Consider the following 15,481-nt stretch of genomic DNA (forward strand, 5'->3'; position numbering starts at 1 on the left):
TCGTATTGGAAGCATACATCGGCGCTGAATTTTCCTGTATATGAAATTTTTGCCTGCCTACACTGAACAAAATAACACCAAGTACAACAACCAACGATGAAAAAGAGAACAAAAATCATTGTGAGCCAACATAAAATTGTGAAACTCACCTCGAATGGAAGCAGAGCCTCACCAATTGTCTTCGCCGACCGGTCCTTTTTAGGAGGGTATACTTCCGGATTACTCACCCAAGTAAGATACAAGTTAAGGGGGGGGGGGAAAACACCAATTGCCTCACCGAAAAAATATTTACAAATATCAAATTTAACATACAATGATTCAAGCGGGAAATGCCAAGAGACGGAACAGAAAAAGCGACATCAAAAAAACTATTTTGCAACATGTAAGTTGAATAAATCAACGAGCTTGGAGCTGAAAAGTAATTTTAAAAGAACACAGGAAAGGATATTCCTCAGCTTCTTCTTTGTAAATTCGTCAGAAACTTCTACAGATTTGATATGTTGGAACATAATATCCAATCCAGCTTCCACCATGTAATCGAACGACTCTATATGGGGTCTGAAGAGCTCCCGGAGAGGCTCATAATCCTGAACCTCACCTGGGGAACATAATATCCAATCCAGCTTCCACCATGTATCGAACGACTCTATATGGGGTCTGAAGAGCTCCCGGAGAGGCCTCATAATCCTGAACCTCACCTGGTTTAACCACCATCTTCACTCTTATGGCAAGACTCTAGAAGAAATATAGGGAAGAGATTGTATTACGTACGTGCCTAGTGATTGAATTGAGAATATGAGAAACAAAACAAAAATTGATGGAAGGAGGCGACGACGGTGAAGAGGAGCATGGAGAAGTGAAGGTGGTTAGGGGGGAGGAGGGGTTTATGAAATTATGTCTTCGTTCGCTTTCCTTTTTTTGAATTAATTTTTGGTTGAGAGTAATAATGGGCCAAAATTAGCCGTTACTATAAGCCCATATTACTATTTTGGGCTCAAAATGGGCCAATCATATAGGCCTTGTCTCTTCAACAGGAAAACTTTGAGTGCATTGTCCGAAGAATTTTTGACCAAAGACATGATATGGAAGCTATATATGATCAACAGAGAGCTGGAAAGCTGAAATCTTAATTTATTAAATTATCTAAAATTCCCAGTTTTTAATTTCTTAAAATATCAAATTTTATTTTTAAAAATAAAATTAAACATTTTAAATGCATTTTTAAATAACTAATAATAGATATTTAGAAAATTATTATGATTATTAAGTTTCAATTAAAACATGATAAATAATGAAATGTTTCATTCAATTTCTTTTTTTTTATTGTTTTTCATAACAAAAAAAGAGGATAGATATAAATAGTTGTTCGTCTCTTCTCTTTTGCCAACTTTATAAATAGTTATATATATAGACACACACAATGCTTATCTATTTGGTTAGATTCAAGCATTATGGAATCTAATACACAGGCTTATCTAATTGGGTAGATTCAAGCTAATGGAATCTAATTAGAATAAAGTATTTTCAAAAATATTTTCTGCATTTATATATATATATATATATATATTTTGCCTAAGCATCATACTCCTTTCTAGTAAGATTAACGCTTGTTGATGATAGGACATAAATTATTCTTTTAAACCTGGTGCTTAACCTTGTTAGACATTTTATTTATAGAAATATTTTTAAATTAATCTATTCACTCTTAATATTCACCAAAAGATATATTTATTTTTAATAATGGGACTAGACTAAGGAAGTTTATTATTTATAACTTAGATGAATAATAGAAACATAAATCACTTTTTTTTGTAAGTAGAAGGAGTAGGCTCCCGATCTAAACATACAATATATTCTCTGAGGTATTGAAAATAATAGGCATATCTTTTTCAACTAAATTGTCACATATAAAAGATTAAAATTCAAACTCCGAAGTTACGCTTGGTTAATAAAAAAGAGATAAGAGAGAAGAGAAAGGAATGATATAAAAGAAAAAGGAAGGAAATGATGATAACTATGTATTGGTTTGGTAGAATACTCATGTAGATAGGAATGAAGTTTATTTATATTATTTGTTTAAATAAATTAAAATATAAAACTATAACCCTTATCATAATAAGGCAACAACAACCACCTTTTTTTTTTGTTTAAATATAAATTAAAATAATAAAAACTATAACCCTTATCATTAAAGGCAACAACAAACACCTTTTTTTTCTTGCATTAATGCATTTGCCTTTTTTTATTTTCGTTCAAAATTTTTATAGAGTACATGTATATATACCCACAGGGATGCATATATTAACGTTCCTTAAAAAATTATTTTAAATTAAATTTTACATTATAAAGAAAAAATTTAAGAAAGATATGTAAATACCCTTCACAGGGAATCAAATTTTAAAATTTTGACTAAATCAAATCTTCTTAAAAAATATTTCTTTATAAGATTAAAAATAATGTAAAGAGAAATACTAAATATAAACTAAAACTAAAATATTAATAATTTTTAAATATTTTTAAGAAAATCAACTTAAAAAATTAGGAAATTGACTGTTGGGATCCAACGTTATGTGAAGCAATATGCTTTCAAGTATTAAACAATAAAATCACCATTTTATAAAAAACCAACTGCAAAAAAGTAATAAATAAACTCTCATCATCAAAAACAAAAAAAAAACAATAATATCACCTCGTCGTAATATATTATCATGCTAATAAAATTGTCATACCAACAACTATTTGTTACAATATTTATAAATATTTAAGGATTAACATTAATTAATAAGACTAGAAAGATTAATCTTTATGATCTTGTATGATCGTGATAAATGAATCACAAAAAATCAGCCCAATGAACAGAGGCCTAACCTACAATCATGTAACTGTCAGTTATTCTCTACATCTTAACCAATTTAATTAAAGATAATGTAGGATTTTATTATTTATTTAATTAATTAAGATGGTTATTGATGTGATCCATATAATGCAATTAGTCAATAACTAATACATTACAATAAGGTTTCTATTATTTCTATTATCTCTAAACTCTTTAAAAACTATAGGAGTCTAGTGGATTGTGAGTCTCTCTATAACTTAAATAATCAAAGTATCACAATCGATTATGAATTATTTAAGTGAGCATGTTACTTTACTTAAATCTTATTTAACTTGTATAAATTGAGATTTGACACTATTATCAAAACAGAAATATTTGGTAAAAATATTATTGGATTTAAAGTGAGTAGCATAATTATTTATCTTCTTCAAAACTTCTTCCAACCAAACAGTCTCTTGTACAACCAAACAAGTCTCTTGTACAAAAACAACTAAACATGAGTGAGGAGAATGACATTTTATAGGATAAGATTTGTGTAACAAAAGAAGCTTTCAATTATTTATTTAAGTGATGAAAAACTCTCAGCAATTTTAGCCCGCAAATCAATTTTTTTTTTTTTTTGCCTATCATTAAATCTCGGCTTGGATTTTGGAAGAAATGCTTGTAGCCTAAAGTGACATATATTGACGTTTTGTCGTGTAGTGAGAACAAGCACGACAGCCAACATGCGCGTAGATATTTCTTTGATATTTCACAACATCAATCTTTGTGTGAATCGCATTTAGTCTTCCATGAGGCTCTAAGGACTTATTTTGTGGCACAGGAATAGTTTGAGGTTGACTGTATTTCCAATGACTCATAGTGAACGATGACAAGTTTCACGGTTTAAACAATTAATGTTTTTTAATAAATATTTACATATTAGGATTAGTATTGATATTGATCACTAAAATAACCACTTTGATGGTATGATTCAAACTCATCATATATTTTCATTGTATTTGTATTTTCCCTCACATATTAGTATTAGTATTGATATTGATCAATAAAATCCCCATTTTGATAGTATGATTCAAACTCAACATATCATTTCATTACATTTGTATTTTCCTAAAACAAAAATACAATGAAAACTGATAAAATTATAGAAATCAAATATTATATTTTTTTTATTTTTATTAACTAAAACAAGTTATTGGTTGATATTAGATCTAGTTAATGAAAAGGCGCCTAGCCTATAACAATATAATAAAGTAAGATTTAAATATTTTTCGTGAGAGATATCAAAGTTAAGCAGTCACATTTATTGCATGAGCATATTTCAAACGGGATTATCTTTTTTTTTATTGAGTATTGATGTAATTCATCAGTTTGAAGCATGATTAGATACTAAATTTGAGCACTTCGTTCAATAAAAATTTAAATATTAGTTAGTTATATTGTGAGAGACTAACTTCGTTTACTAGACTCAATGTTGTTGGTATCTTTTACTTCTTAAATTTAAAATTAATTAATATGTTATCTCATAAACAAATGTATAACATTTTGTAACAACATTTGTGTGCATGGCTTAAGAAGGTAATTTGCATCTAATCCATTTTTTATCAATACATCAAATCCAAATTCCAAGAGGGACTATTTGTGGCAAAAATAAATTTCAGAAAATTAAATACATTATCATTGACACATCATATTAATTTAGTTATATTTAAAATAATCTATATGGCGATAGTTTTTTTTTAAAAATTGAAATTTTGAGGAGTTCATCATTAGAGATTTTTTTTCTTACAAAAAATGATTTTAACAAATTTAGCATGAAATTTTTCAAACATATGAATGGATTTATATATCTATATATAATATAAAAATATTATCAAATTTTAAAACTCATTGATTCTGTCTAAAACTTTAATAAGTTTTTAACTTTATCAAATTAAATATAGACATTTTTCCTTGCTAACATTTAACAGAAAGTAAAAGAAAAAAATATAATGAGAATTTAATGATATGACTTGTAAATAAGACTAAATTTTTTTATAAGATTGGAACAAGTAATCTAAATTATTAGTATAAATTAAATTGACATCTTCATGTCACACAATTGAAATCCTCAGCCACCTTTAATTTGAAATTAAATTTAAGTTGTTATAGTTTTACAATCCATTCATTCAAAATTAATAAGTGACTACAATTGATAGTATTTATTTAATTGTACAAGTATTGATTCTGTATAAACAAGCATCTATTTAAGTTAAGATACAAATAACCATATGTAATTAATAATAATTCATTTAAAATTAACAAGTGATTATAACTAATATTAATAGCACAAATTTAATTATATAAGTGTTGGTCTCACATAAACAAGCATCCTTTTAGGTTTTGATAATTAAGAATATGTAATTAACAACAACCAATTAAATTATTAAATTTTAAGTATAGTTAGGCCTTTTTTTTTTATAAAACTCTTATTTTCCTACTAAAAATTTTAAAAAATAATACTCCATAGTTGACAAGCATTGTTCAGTAGGAAGAACTTGATTGAAAGCATGCATGCAAAAGGAGGCCATCGAAGTCAAAGACGTCAACGTAAGAGAGCGGGAAAATAATCACGCCAGCAATTAACGTCAGATTTTGATGTGATTCTTTTTTTTTTTTTTTTTTTGGTTGGAGATTTGATGTGATTTGATAAAACTTAAAAAGAGTGGATAGATGGATAGATTATTTTATTTTTCTTTCCTCTTTTTTAAGCTCAATAAATAATTCGCAAAAAATTTCCCTTGCGATTTCTATATTTTACATTTCCTCATTCTTTATCGTTCGGTTTCTTTCCTGAATTTGAATTTTGTGAAAAAGAAATTTTCTAAAACTTTCTAAAATATATTTAAAATAATAAAGTCTCATACTTGATTTTAAATTTTATATATCGCAGCCAAAGAGTTAACTGTTTTCGAAGAAACTGATTTTTTTTTTTAACTGATTGAATTTGTTATACGTTTGCCAGCAAAAAGAGTAAACTTGTTATTCAACACATAAAAATTGTCAATGTTTAATTATCTAATTTTACATATTATCATATTTATAGTTAGCATTAATAACAAAAGTTGAAATTTCATTATATTGATAAAAAATAACACATATTTCTCCCAAAAAATTATTTATTTCATGTTATCATGTTCATGTTTATTTTTAGTAAGTTATATTATTTGTAAGTTATGAGCAATCACATTTATTTCTAAAACTCTATTTACACATGAAACCCACACTAATTAGTAATAAAATTAATTAATTAGTAATTTAAACTCATAATAATGAGAAAATAATATAAATAATAGAAAATTAATTATAAACTCTTATCTTCCTTTCTTTTTTTATTTAAGAAGTTAAGTTATGAAGTTAAGTTGGGCCGGCATGCATCTTATCTTTTTAACTTTATGCAACACAAAAACCAAATTGTTTCTATTCTAAACGTTTAAGGCTGCATCTTAAAGAAAATAATAACAATAAAATTTCCTCAATTATACAAATAATAATTTGATATATTAAAATGCCATAAATTCAGTAAAATCACTCTCTCAACTTTTGTGTTAATAAATCTTAAATTAAAAAAATTATTTTATCTTTATTGATAAGTTATAATTTCTTATTTACTTCTTGTAATTTTTGAAATAAAAATTATTATTTCTTAAATAAAAGTTGTGATTGGGGCTTGTTATTTTGAGAACTTATTTTTTAATAATAAAAATTATATTTAACAAGTTTTTATTTTTTATTCAAGTTTTGTAATTCATAAAATAAAAGTTATGATTAGAGTTTGTTATTTTAAAAATTTATTTTTTAATAAAAAAATTACATTTAATAAATTATAATTTATTATTCAATTCTTGCAACTCACAAAATAAAATTTATTATTTTTTAAATAAAATTGTGATTGAGATTTATTATTTTTAATAAAATAAAATAATATTTTCACTTTATAACTTATTGATATAAAAGATCTTAAAAATTTCAGTAGAATTATGGTATTTTGAGAGATCACATTATCATTTATATAATTTAAAAAGATTTTATTGTCATTTTCACTATCTTAAATTATTTAACTATTTGAAAAAATAATTAAATTAATTCAAAGTTAATTAAGTTATTAATAATTAATAATAAGTATTATATAATATATATAAGTAATAAGTTATTCTTATATCATCAACATGCTCCCCTTGCTTGGAGAGGAGGGGTTTTATCAGTTTATTTAAAATTAATAATTAATTAATTATCCACAATTATTTAAAAACCATTCACTTCCATAATTTCAATTTAATAATAATTTTCTGACAGTTGGACTGAATTACCGTGCACAAAAAAATATCTTAAATCCGAGATGACTATTGCTCAGTTACTTGTAACGTCCCACTCTGCTTTGAGCACGTGTACTTCTCGATCATGGAGTTCCGTTTTTTAATAGCTCTACTTCTTATTATTTTTATTATTATTTATTTATTTTTAACTATTTCGTGGAGCCCAGTCTTTCCCAACACTTTCCTTCAATTCTAAAATTCTGGGAAACAACTTCAAGTCTTCTTCTTGTATATATATCCTGTAGGTAATTCCTTAAACCACCTCTCTCTCTCTCTCTCTCTCTCTCTCTCTCTCTATAACCACACCAGGTTTCCCTCCTCGCGCTTTGATTTTGTGACGGTTTAGTGTTGTTCTGGAAATTTGTAATTTTTGCTCAACTTGGATTTATTTTTGTGCAGGCGAGAATTTTGTAGGAGGATCTGATGTACTCGCTTGTGGATCACAACTATATTGATGATCATGATGGCCCATGAAACTAAAGGTGGCTGCTTGATGCTTCTAATTCGTTTTTGTCGGTTTCATTGATCTAATGCAGTTGGATTTTCGCTTCAGTTTGATTGCCGTTAATTATTTGGTGGCTTCTGAATTTTCTGCGTATTCATTGTATCCTCGACTTGCTTCTTTCCCTTTGGCTGTTTTAACTTCTCGGTTATTATCTACTTGCTGAGCGGTGGTTCAATTAGATTTGATCACGGGTTTTTTTTAGTTTAATACAATGTGAAAGAGGGTTTTATGAACGTTGGGTTCAAATGGGTGATTTTTTTTATCCGGTTTGACTTTAATTTCTGTAGTCAGTGGCGTTTCGGTTGGGGAATAATAACTCGAAGATTTTTTGGACCCTGACGGTAATGCTCGGAATTAACATGGTAGGATCATGGGAATGGATATGGGGGAGTGTGAAAATTATAAGGTAAGAGTAAGAATTAGGAGATCAAGGCATTGTTGGATTGAACATGTGATGCAGAACAGAGTATGATTCTCCCCAGGGGAGTTTAGAGGTGAAGGGATAATAAATTTCCTAAGCTTCTGATTAATTTTGATTTGGGGAAGTTTGACAGATGGAATGTTTGGAATCAACTGTTATGCATTGAAATTCCCCACTGCCTATAAGTTCAAATTGAGAAGGTTATGTTGGAATATAGTTCATTAATTTGATCAGTGACATTCAAACTAAAGTGTTCTTCGTGGCATGCAAAAGACCAACTACTTTTGTCTTAATATTCTTTGTAAAGACACTGATATGCAAATACACAAACACAGACACATATATGCATATACATGTATCATGTTCATTGAAACTCGTTAACTGTATACAGCAATAGGAATTCTTTATAGAATATACTGGTTAATGGGAAGTGCCAAAATTGGAAGTGGGAACATTTGGTTTGCAGATTGCGGTTGCTTGATTCTATCTAGAGCTATATCCTCCGTTCTACTGTCTCTCGCACTCATGCCATCATCCCTTACATAAATGTAATTCTTTGTTGTAATTTGACTCTAGTGAATTCCTAAACTTATCTTTTTGGTATCCATATCTCAAATATGGATTATCAGAACTCTCTTCCATTGGCTTCTTGTGAATAAGCCTCCATCTCTGGAATTCATAGTTGATTTGTAGTTTTCATAACTATTTCCTTTTTGTGTTTTTTTTTAATCAGATATTTGCTTTACCTCATGTGAGTGTGGCTTGTTTATATTTGATTCTCTTTTTCTGTTGTGTCGGAGTTAGTCTTGTACCTACTATCTAATGCATGTAATTGGGAAGCTATAGAAGTAGCTAAAGATTGAAGTCTTTTCAGTATTTGAGTTATATGTTCGCAAATTTGTTGCTGTATATTGAAATACAGGAAAGCAGTAAGAAAAACTATGTTAATGCAGCCTTGAAAAATACATGTCTTAGATTTTGGAATTTTCTTTCTTTCTTTCTTTCTTTCTTTCTTTTTTGGTTGAAAGAATTTTCTTGTTAATGAGTTTTTGGTTTTTAGCCGTAGGAAAAATTAGTGCCTAGTCATTAAGTTAATATCAAGCTGCACCATTTTCTGCACAAGAAACTGACAAATATTTATTGTTTTAAGCTTTGCAAAATTTGTGTGTATGAAAACATGAATTATAATTATCTTAGTGTATATTCCTGGTTGTGCGAACTGTTTTCTCAATTCAAATTCTGAGTGTGGAACATGCTATTTTTTAAGAACGACATGTCATGGCTTATTCTCACCAATTCATGCTATAATCTGCTTTTTTTTCTTGCAGAAAATATGCAAAAGATCTGTGAGGCACCTTTGAAATGCCTCCAGTGCAAGGGATTCCCTTGCAATTTACGATATAATGGAAGTCCTAAGGATGGTTTTATGGAGCTTAAAAATGAGCCTGTTACCCATCAGGCTAGGGATGTTGCTGAACCTGACTACCCAATCACTAATGAGCTTCTTGAGCCTTCCAATGAATTTCACAACAAACATAATTATCACCATGATTACAATGCCTGGTCAAACTATCATTTTAACTCACAAAAGGTGCTGCAATGCCAAATGAATGCTTTTGAAGGGCATTTTTACCCATTCCCTGTCGAGGGTCAGTTTCAGTTTGTTCCTATCAACATGTACGCTCCAGGTCACCCTCATGAATTTCAATATCAAGAATTTCAGTATTTTGTGGTCATAGACTTTGAGGCTACCTGTGACAAGGATAAAAATCCTCACCCTCAAGAAATTATCGAGTTTCCATCTGTCATAGTGAGCAGTGTGACTGGCCAGCTGGAAGCATGTTTTCAGACGTATGTGAGGCCCACCTGCAATCAGCTTCTGAGTGATTTCTGCAAGGATCTGACTGGTATCCAGCAAATTCAGGTGTGTTACAAGAAGGAAAATGGTACATAAGATCTCAACAAGCCATCATATGCTATTTTTCCAGTTGTTGTTTTTGACTCTTATGATTTTGTCCCTTGTTACTTAACCAACCCTAATTCCCTTGGATACTTGTAATGCAAATTTCTATAATGAATCATGCCTATCTGTAAACTGTGAGCATCTGGTTGGTACTGTAAACAATGATGAAAATCTTGATCAATTGAAAACCGAAAATTTACCAATTATTAGTTGGTGGTGGGCACTTTTTTGGCTGGATAATGAAGTAATTAATGGGAAAGTGGAAAGAGATGTCAAGGAAAAAATGTATTAGACAGGAGTTCAATAGTAAAGCAACTGTAATAGCGGGTAATTTGGCATGTTTTCCCTTACGTACTGTTTAGCTTAGATGATGGAATTTGTACAATATTGATTGTTACTACAGCAGATCAAAATGTGTTTTATACCTAGTATTTTTCTAATTTTAATTTTTTTTTTATCGGAATATTGCTGAGGTTGCTTCACATGTTTTTGCATTCACTGCTTCTTTACTCCTAACCTTCTATGTATGTGTAATCAGGAGGGGGGGGCTGTGGAGGGGCATTTGGGAAGTGGAGAGATGAACCGTACTTGATTAGATATTAACTTGGTAATTGGATTACTTGCCATTGCAGATGTTTGTGTCTATTGTTTTTAGTGAATCATCTTTTTTTAAACCTGAGGAGTGACAATGGTGTAAAGAAAGGCCAAAGAGAACACTTTTAAAAGTTGTTGACTGAGACTTCTTATTTAATAACATTTCTAAAAGCTTGGTAAATTAGAGAGTACAATAATGTCGTATAATCTATATAGCCGACCCCACCTAGTGGGATAAGGCTTGTTGTTGTTGTTGTTGTAGACTTGAGGAGTGAGGACCTCTTACTTCCTTTTATAAATGCCAAGACTTCCCTAGAACTTCTTTTGCAAATTTAGCATGCATTTTGAGGCTGCCTGATGTGCAGTGAATAAAGTTGTTTTACGTAGGCATAGAATGATTGGGTAGCATGACAAGTTGCACCTCTGATTCATATGGCTATATTAAAAGAAGAAGGTTTATTAGACTGAAGAAAATACAACTTGTTAGAGAATATCATCAAAACAAGATAGACAAGACAAACTGAAAACAGAAAGTAATAAAATCCTAATTCCTAAAAGACTTGGACCTGTTTGGTTTTGAGGATGGAGAATAACTCTAGGGCCTTTACTTTTAAAACGTCAAAAAAAGGGGAAAATAAAACAATAATATCCCAAATGCAGAGCACCTGTAAGTAGAGCCGTATGCATGATTCTATCCCATGACATATGTAAAGGCAAGGATATGTCCTTGAAGATGTAGACATTCTTTTTCAAGCTGGAAAATCAGAGAATCCCTGAATAACTATTGCCACTAAGTTTTCTTTTTGTTACCAAACCCGTTGAACTTTATGAGGAGAATATATATATCAAAGATAACACATTTACTTTAAGCTGGACAGATGAGATATAATTGTGCCTGTGTTTTTAAACTAGATCTGCACATTACACATATATCACAAGGAAGAGTTACATGGAGCCATTGACCCGGCAATATGTCATTTGTATTTGTCCTATAAGTATTGCTTTCCAGACAAAACTTTTCTATGAATTCTTTTATGAAACAGAATGAGGGATTCATCCATGAGGAAATTTAATGGAAGATTCTGAATTTTTCTTTTTGGTTCCTTGTGGTTTAATTTTGTGCTAATGACTTGATGTGATTTGTCCTGGGGAAAATATTTGAATAACTTGAAGATGAGTGGGCAAGAGAATTTCTATAAGGTGTTTTATGGTTTCAGTGTTGCTAAATACGAACGTGCTTTGTCCCAAAAAAAACAAAAAACAAAATACGAACTTGCTTTGTTATCAACAATCTATACTATGAATTGAATGGTTTGAATAAAAGCTAAACTGACGCACACAACACAAGGTTGGACAAACAATGAGGATTGATGTTATACTTGAATATGAATAATTTTGTTTTGGGAAGACCCTGGTTTTATATGTAAATCCCATCTGGAACACGGCCATAAGTTGATCCTTATTGAATCTCATCTATCTTTAGCTTTCTCACTTTTTGGTTCTGTTTATTCTGGTCTGTGGCGTTTAGATTGTTAATACTGTTACCATGTTGGTTCAGGTGGACAGAGGTGTTACATTGAGTGAGGCCCTCCTTAGGCATGACAAATGGCTCGAGAAGAAAGGAATAAAGAACACTAACTTTGCTGTGGTTACATGGTCTAACTGGGACTGTCGGGTGATGCTAGAATCTGAATGCCGGTTCAAGAACATACGGAAGCCTCCTTATTTTAATAGGTACTGTCTGCAGTATAGAATTCATTCATGTCTTTCATATTTTTCTACATTTTATTTTCAACTTACTCTTATTTTTCCATTGATTAACCAGATGGATCAACTTGAAGATTCCATTCCGTGAGGTATTTGGTCCTGCGAGGTGCAATCTAAAGGAGGCTGTTGAGATGGCAGGTTTGGCCTGGCAGGGCCGTGCTCACTGTGGCTTGGATGATGCCAAAAATACTGCTCGCCTGCTGGCACTTCTTATGCGCCGGGGCTTCAAATTTTCTATCACAAATTCTATAATGTGGCAGACTGCTGATCAATCTTATATGTCGAAGCTGTCTCCGGAGCAACTCAACTTTGCCCCTCAATACCCCAAGAAAACAAAGGACATGCATATTAACACTCAAATGTTTCAGTATCATCCTCACTGCTACTGTGGAGTGAAAAGCAGTAAGGGAATGGTCAGGAAGCCAGGACCCAAGCAAGGGAGCCATTTCTTTGGCTGTGGAAATTGGACTGCTACTCGAGGTGCTCGCTGCCAATACTTTGAATGGGCTTCTGCTGCCTAACTGAATCTGATCAATGGTAGTCAAATCCTAAGTTTTCTTATATGTTCTGTGTTATAAAAAAAAAATGAAAAAGAAAGTGGATTGGTGGATGACGAAAGCAGGGTTGTCTCCTGGTGCAAGCATGTATGCCTGGTTTGCTTGGTGAGGTTTCTGCTTCATCAGTAATATAGACAGAAGTATTTGGCTCATATATTATGCTTAATCGAGTGTCTGCTTAAGACATTGTAGTAGTGTTGTGAAGAGAGGAGGGTTTGGTGGGGTGGGGAGGCTCAACCTGTAAAGCTGACTTGTTGACTGGAGAACAAATCTGGAATGGGTAGTTAGGGTGATGCTTTTGAGTGAATGCTCAGGCGGGCTAAGTTATCTTGAATAATAATGAGGTAGGAAGGACTATTTGTTTCCTTGCTCTAATGGCTATATCTATGTTCTGCCTGTGGCTCGTTTCCTGCATTCTAGTGGTTCATACTAATCTAAGTTTTCTGCTTCATTGCTGCATCGTTAAACCATTTGCTTTTTATTTATCAAAGGAAAATGAGTTATAGGCTTTTTTGAAGTACGTAACCAGTTAAGTGCTATTAGGAGACATTTGTGTAAAAATTGGACTGTAAATTTTTATTTTATGAATAGGGAGGATAATAGGATAGCTGACTAGTCATGTCATTTTATGTAATATGAGTTAAACTTTTTTGATTTGCCACCAAATATGTAGTTCCTATTGGGTGGTTTGTAGGTTTAGTTTCTATTTTTTCGTTCCTTGTTTTTTAGGTTTGTCTGTGTTCGAGTTTATTTCTTTTGAACGAAGTTTCCTGCACTTATTCAAAAAAAAAAAAAAAAAAGTTAAGGGCTTCAATTGATTTTTTTAAAAAGATTATAGAATTTAATCAATGTTGTGTTTCTAATGCAATCATTCTTTTTTTTTTTTTCCTTTGGATTAAAATACACCAACTTATTTATTTTACCTTAATTATGAAGATCTCTCCTTTGTTTATAAAACTTTTATAAACCTCCTTGTAAATCAAAATTTACTTAACATATACCTGTGCTTTATTTTAGAGATTTTATTTCTATCTATCCAATTATTAAGTAATTGTAAAATTATATATTTTGGACTAAAATATCCCTCTTTCATATAAATGTTGTTCAAGAGTCATTTAAGTTTTTAAATGATAATTATAATATACTAGTTGACAAAAATAATATTAAATATAAATAAACTTATTTATGAAGTATATAACTTTAAGAGTCACTTATATAAACTAATCTATATGGTAATTTTTTAAATTTTAAATATATAAGTTGACAAAAATAAAAGGGAAAACATGTCTGCAAGTCCATATAATTTACACCAATTTTTAATTAGATATTCAATTGTTTTAATTGGGCCCTCGCATTTCAAATGTAAGCCCTATTAATCCCTCTCCTCTAACGCAGTTTAAAAATTGATGATGGGGCTTACGGTGAATGATGTGGAATCTCCATGTAAGCATGCGGTAGATTAATGGCTGACACGTGGACTAAAAAGGAAGAGAAGAAAACTTGTAACAGTGGAGCGGTTCGAGATCGAGAGCTCGCTCAGGGCTTATCACTTCTGCATTTTAACCATGCAAAATCTATGCCTTTGAGAAACATGCTCAATGATAAGAGGAACAACGCCATTGGTGGTGGGTTTGGATCATCCTCGAGCCTTTCTCTTGGTCAGGTCTGTGCTTCATCACCTTTTGCTGATACGAAAACATCAATCTCCTCTCAGTTGCTCTAATCTGGTGCTAAGTTTTGCTTGGAAGTGAAAATAGAAAAGATGGCTGGCGATCGAAAGCCAAAGGTCGTGATTGTTGGGGGAAGTATAGCTGGGGTATCAACTGCGCTTGCGCTCTGTTCGGCGGGCTGGGAAGGGTTGCTGCTTGAGAAAACCAGCTCACCTTCCACCGGAAAGTCCCACCGGAGCTGGTCTCGGACTTGATTCTCTCTCTCTAAGGATCATAGCTTCACGGCTTTCTCAACCGGAGTTCATCCACCACTCCACCGTAGCCGTTACCATTGATCAGGTCTCGCAAAAGGTCTGATGGTGGAGGAATGCCTGTGACGTGGATGAGCCATGAATGGAGAAGAAGAAATGGACCCCACTGGGCTCTCTGCTTTATTTAAAAGTATCAGACGTGAGCTTCAATTTAACAGATTTAATTAGTCAGGATTTAAAATATATCAAATGCAGGTTTAGAATCTGTAGTTTAAAATTTAAATTGCATAATAACCCTTTAAACATCCTTGTAAAATTGGAAAGAATCAGTAACACCTGCGTCAGAGATTCATTGTTTTATTTGATTCCAAAAGCTTATATTTATGAAAACCAAGTGAAGAAAAAGGGGAGGATAATAGTTATAGTTTTGACAACCCAAGTGGAACTACATGCAAAATTTGTATGAATCAAACTTGCTGAAATCTTGTTGGTAAAAACCAAAAAAAAAAAATTGCCGAAATATTCAATTTCAAAATTTAAACGAACCATCTGATCAGAATTT

At 31.2% G+C, this 15,481-nt stretch overlaps 2 protein-coding genes across 4 annotated transcripts in view; one reads left to right on the forward strand and one right to left on the reverse strand.

The window, feature by feature from the left end:
* Positions 1-875, reverse strand: part of LOC129313680 (DNA-directed RNA polymerase I subunit 2) — a 32,881-nt gene extending 32,006 nt beyond the window's left edge. The window contains 4 exon segments of the mRNA XM_054956984.1: positions 2-62; positions 150-234; positions 451-593; positions 694-875. Of these exon segments, the coding sequence (XP_054812959.1) occupies positions 2-62; positions 150-234; positions 451-593; positions 694-714 (310 nt within the window). The 5' untranslated portion in view covers positions 715-875.
* A 6,514-nt stretch (positions 876-7,389) lies between these two features.
* Positions 7,390-15,279, forward strand: LOC129312500 (uncharacterized). Of its 3 annotated transcripts, XR_008593597.1 has the most exons (6): positions 7,448-7,500; positions 7,591-7,673; positions 9,446-10,041; positions 12,233-12,408; positions 12,500-13,342; positions 14,394-15,279. XR_008593597.1 is itself a non-coding variant. In XM_054955147.1 (5 exons), exons 2-5 carry the CDS (start codon positions 7,646-7,648, stop codon positions 12,960-12,962), a joined length of 1,263 nt encoding a protein of 420 aa, XP_054811122.1. In that variant the 5' UTR covers positions 7,390-7,436; positions 7,591-7,645; the 3' UTR covers positions 12,963-13,412. The 3 variants fall into 3 exon arrangements, 2 of the variants coding, with proteins under 2 accessions (XP_054811122.1, XP_054811121.1); XM_054955147.1 differs by lacking the exons at positions 7,448-7,500; positions 14,394-15,279 and adding an exon at positions 7,390-7,436 and having other exon boundaries at positions 12,500-13,412; XM_054955146.1 differs by lacking the exon at positions 14,394-15,279 and having other exon boundaries at positions 12,500-13,412.
* The last annotated feature ends 202 nt before the right edge of the window (positions 15,280-15,481 follow it).

The sequence above is a fragment of the Prosopis cineraria genome, unplaced genomic scaffold (genome assembly GCF_029017545.1).
Source record: "Prosopis cineraria cultivar Desert tree isolate PC_DT_omini unplaced genomic scaffold, ASM2901754v1 PC6, whole genome shotgun sequence".
NCBI classification, from domain to species: Eukaryota; Viridiplantae; Streptophyta; class Magnoliopsida; order Fabales; family Fabaceae; genus Prosopis; species Prosopis cineraria.

Coding starts and splice junctions, on each gene's coding strand:
- LOC129312500 (XM_054955147.1), top strand. CDS start 7,646: ATGATCATGATGGCCCATGAAACTAAAG. Junction 7,674..9,445: donor GATGGCCCATGAAACTAAAG/GTGGCTGCTTGA, acceptor TTTTTCTTGCAG/AAAATATGCAAAAGATCTGT. Junction 10,042..12,232: donor CTGGTATCCAGCAAATTCAG/GTGTGTTACAAG, acceptor ATGTTGGTTCAG/GTGGACAGAGGTGTTACATT.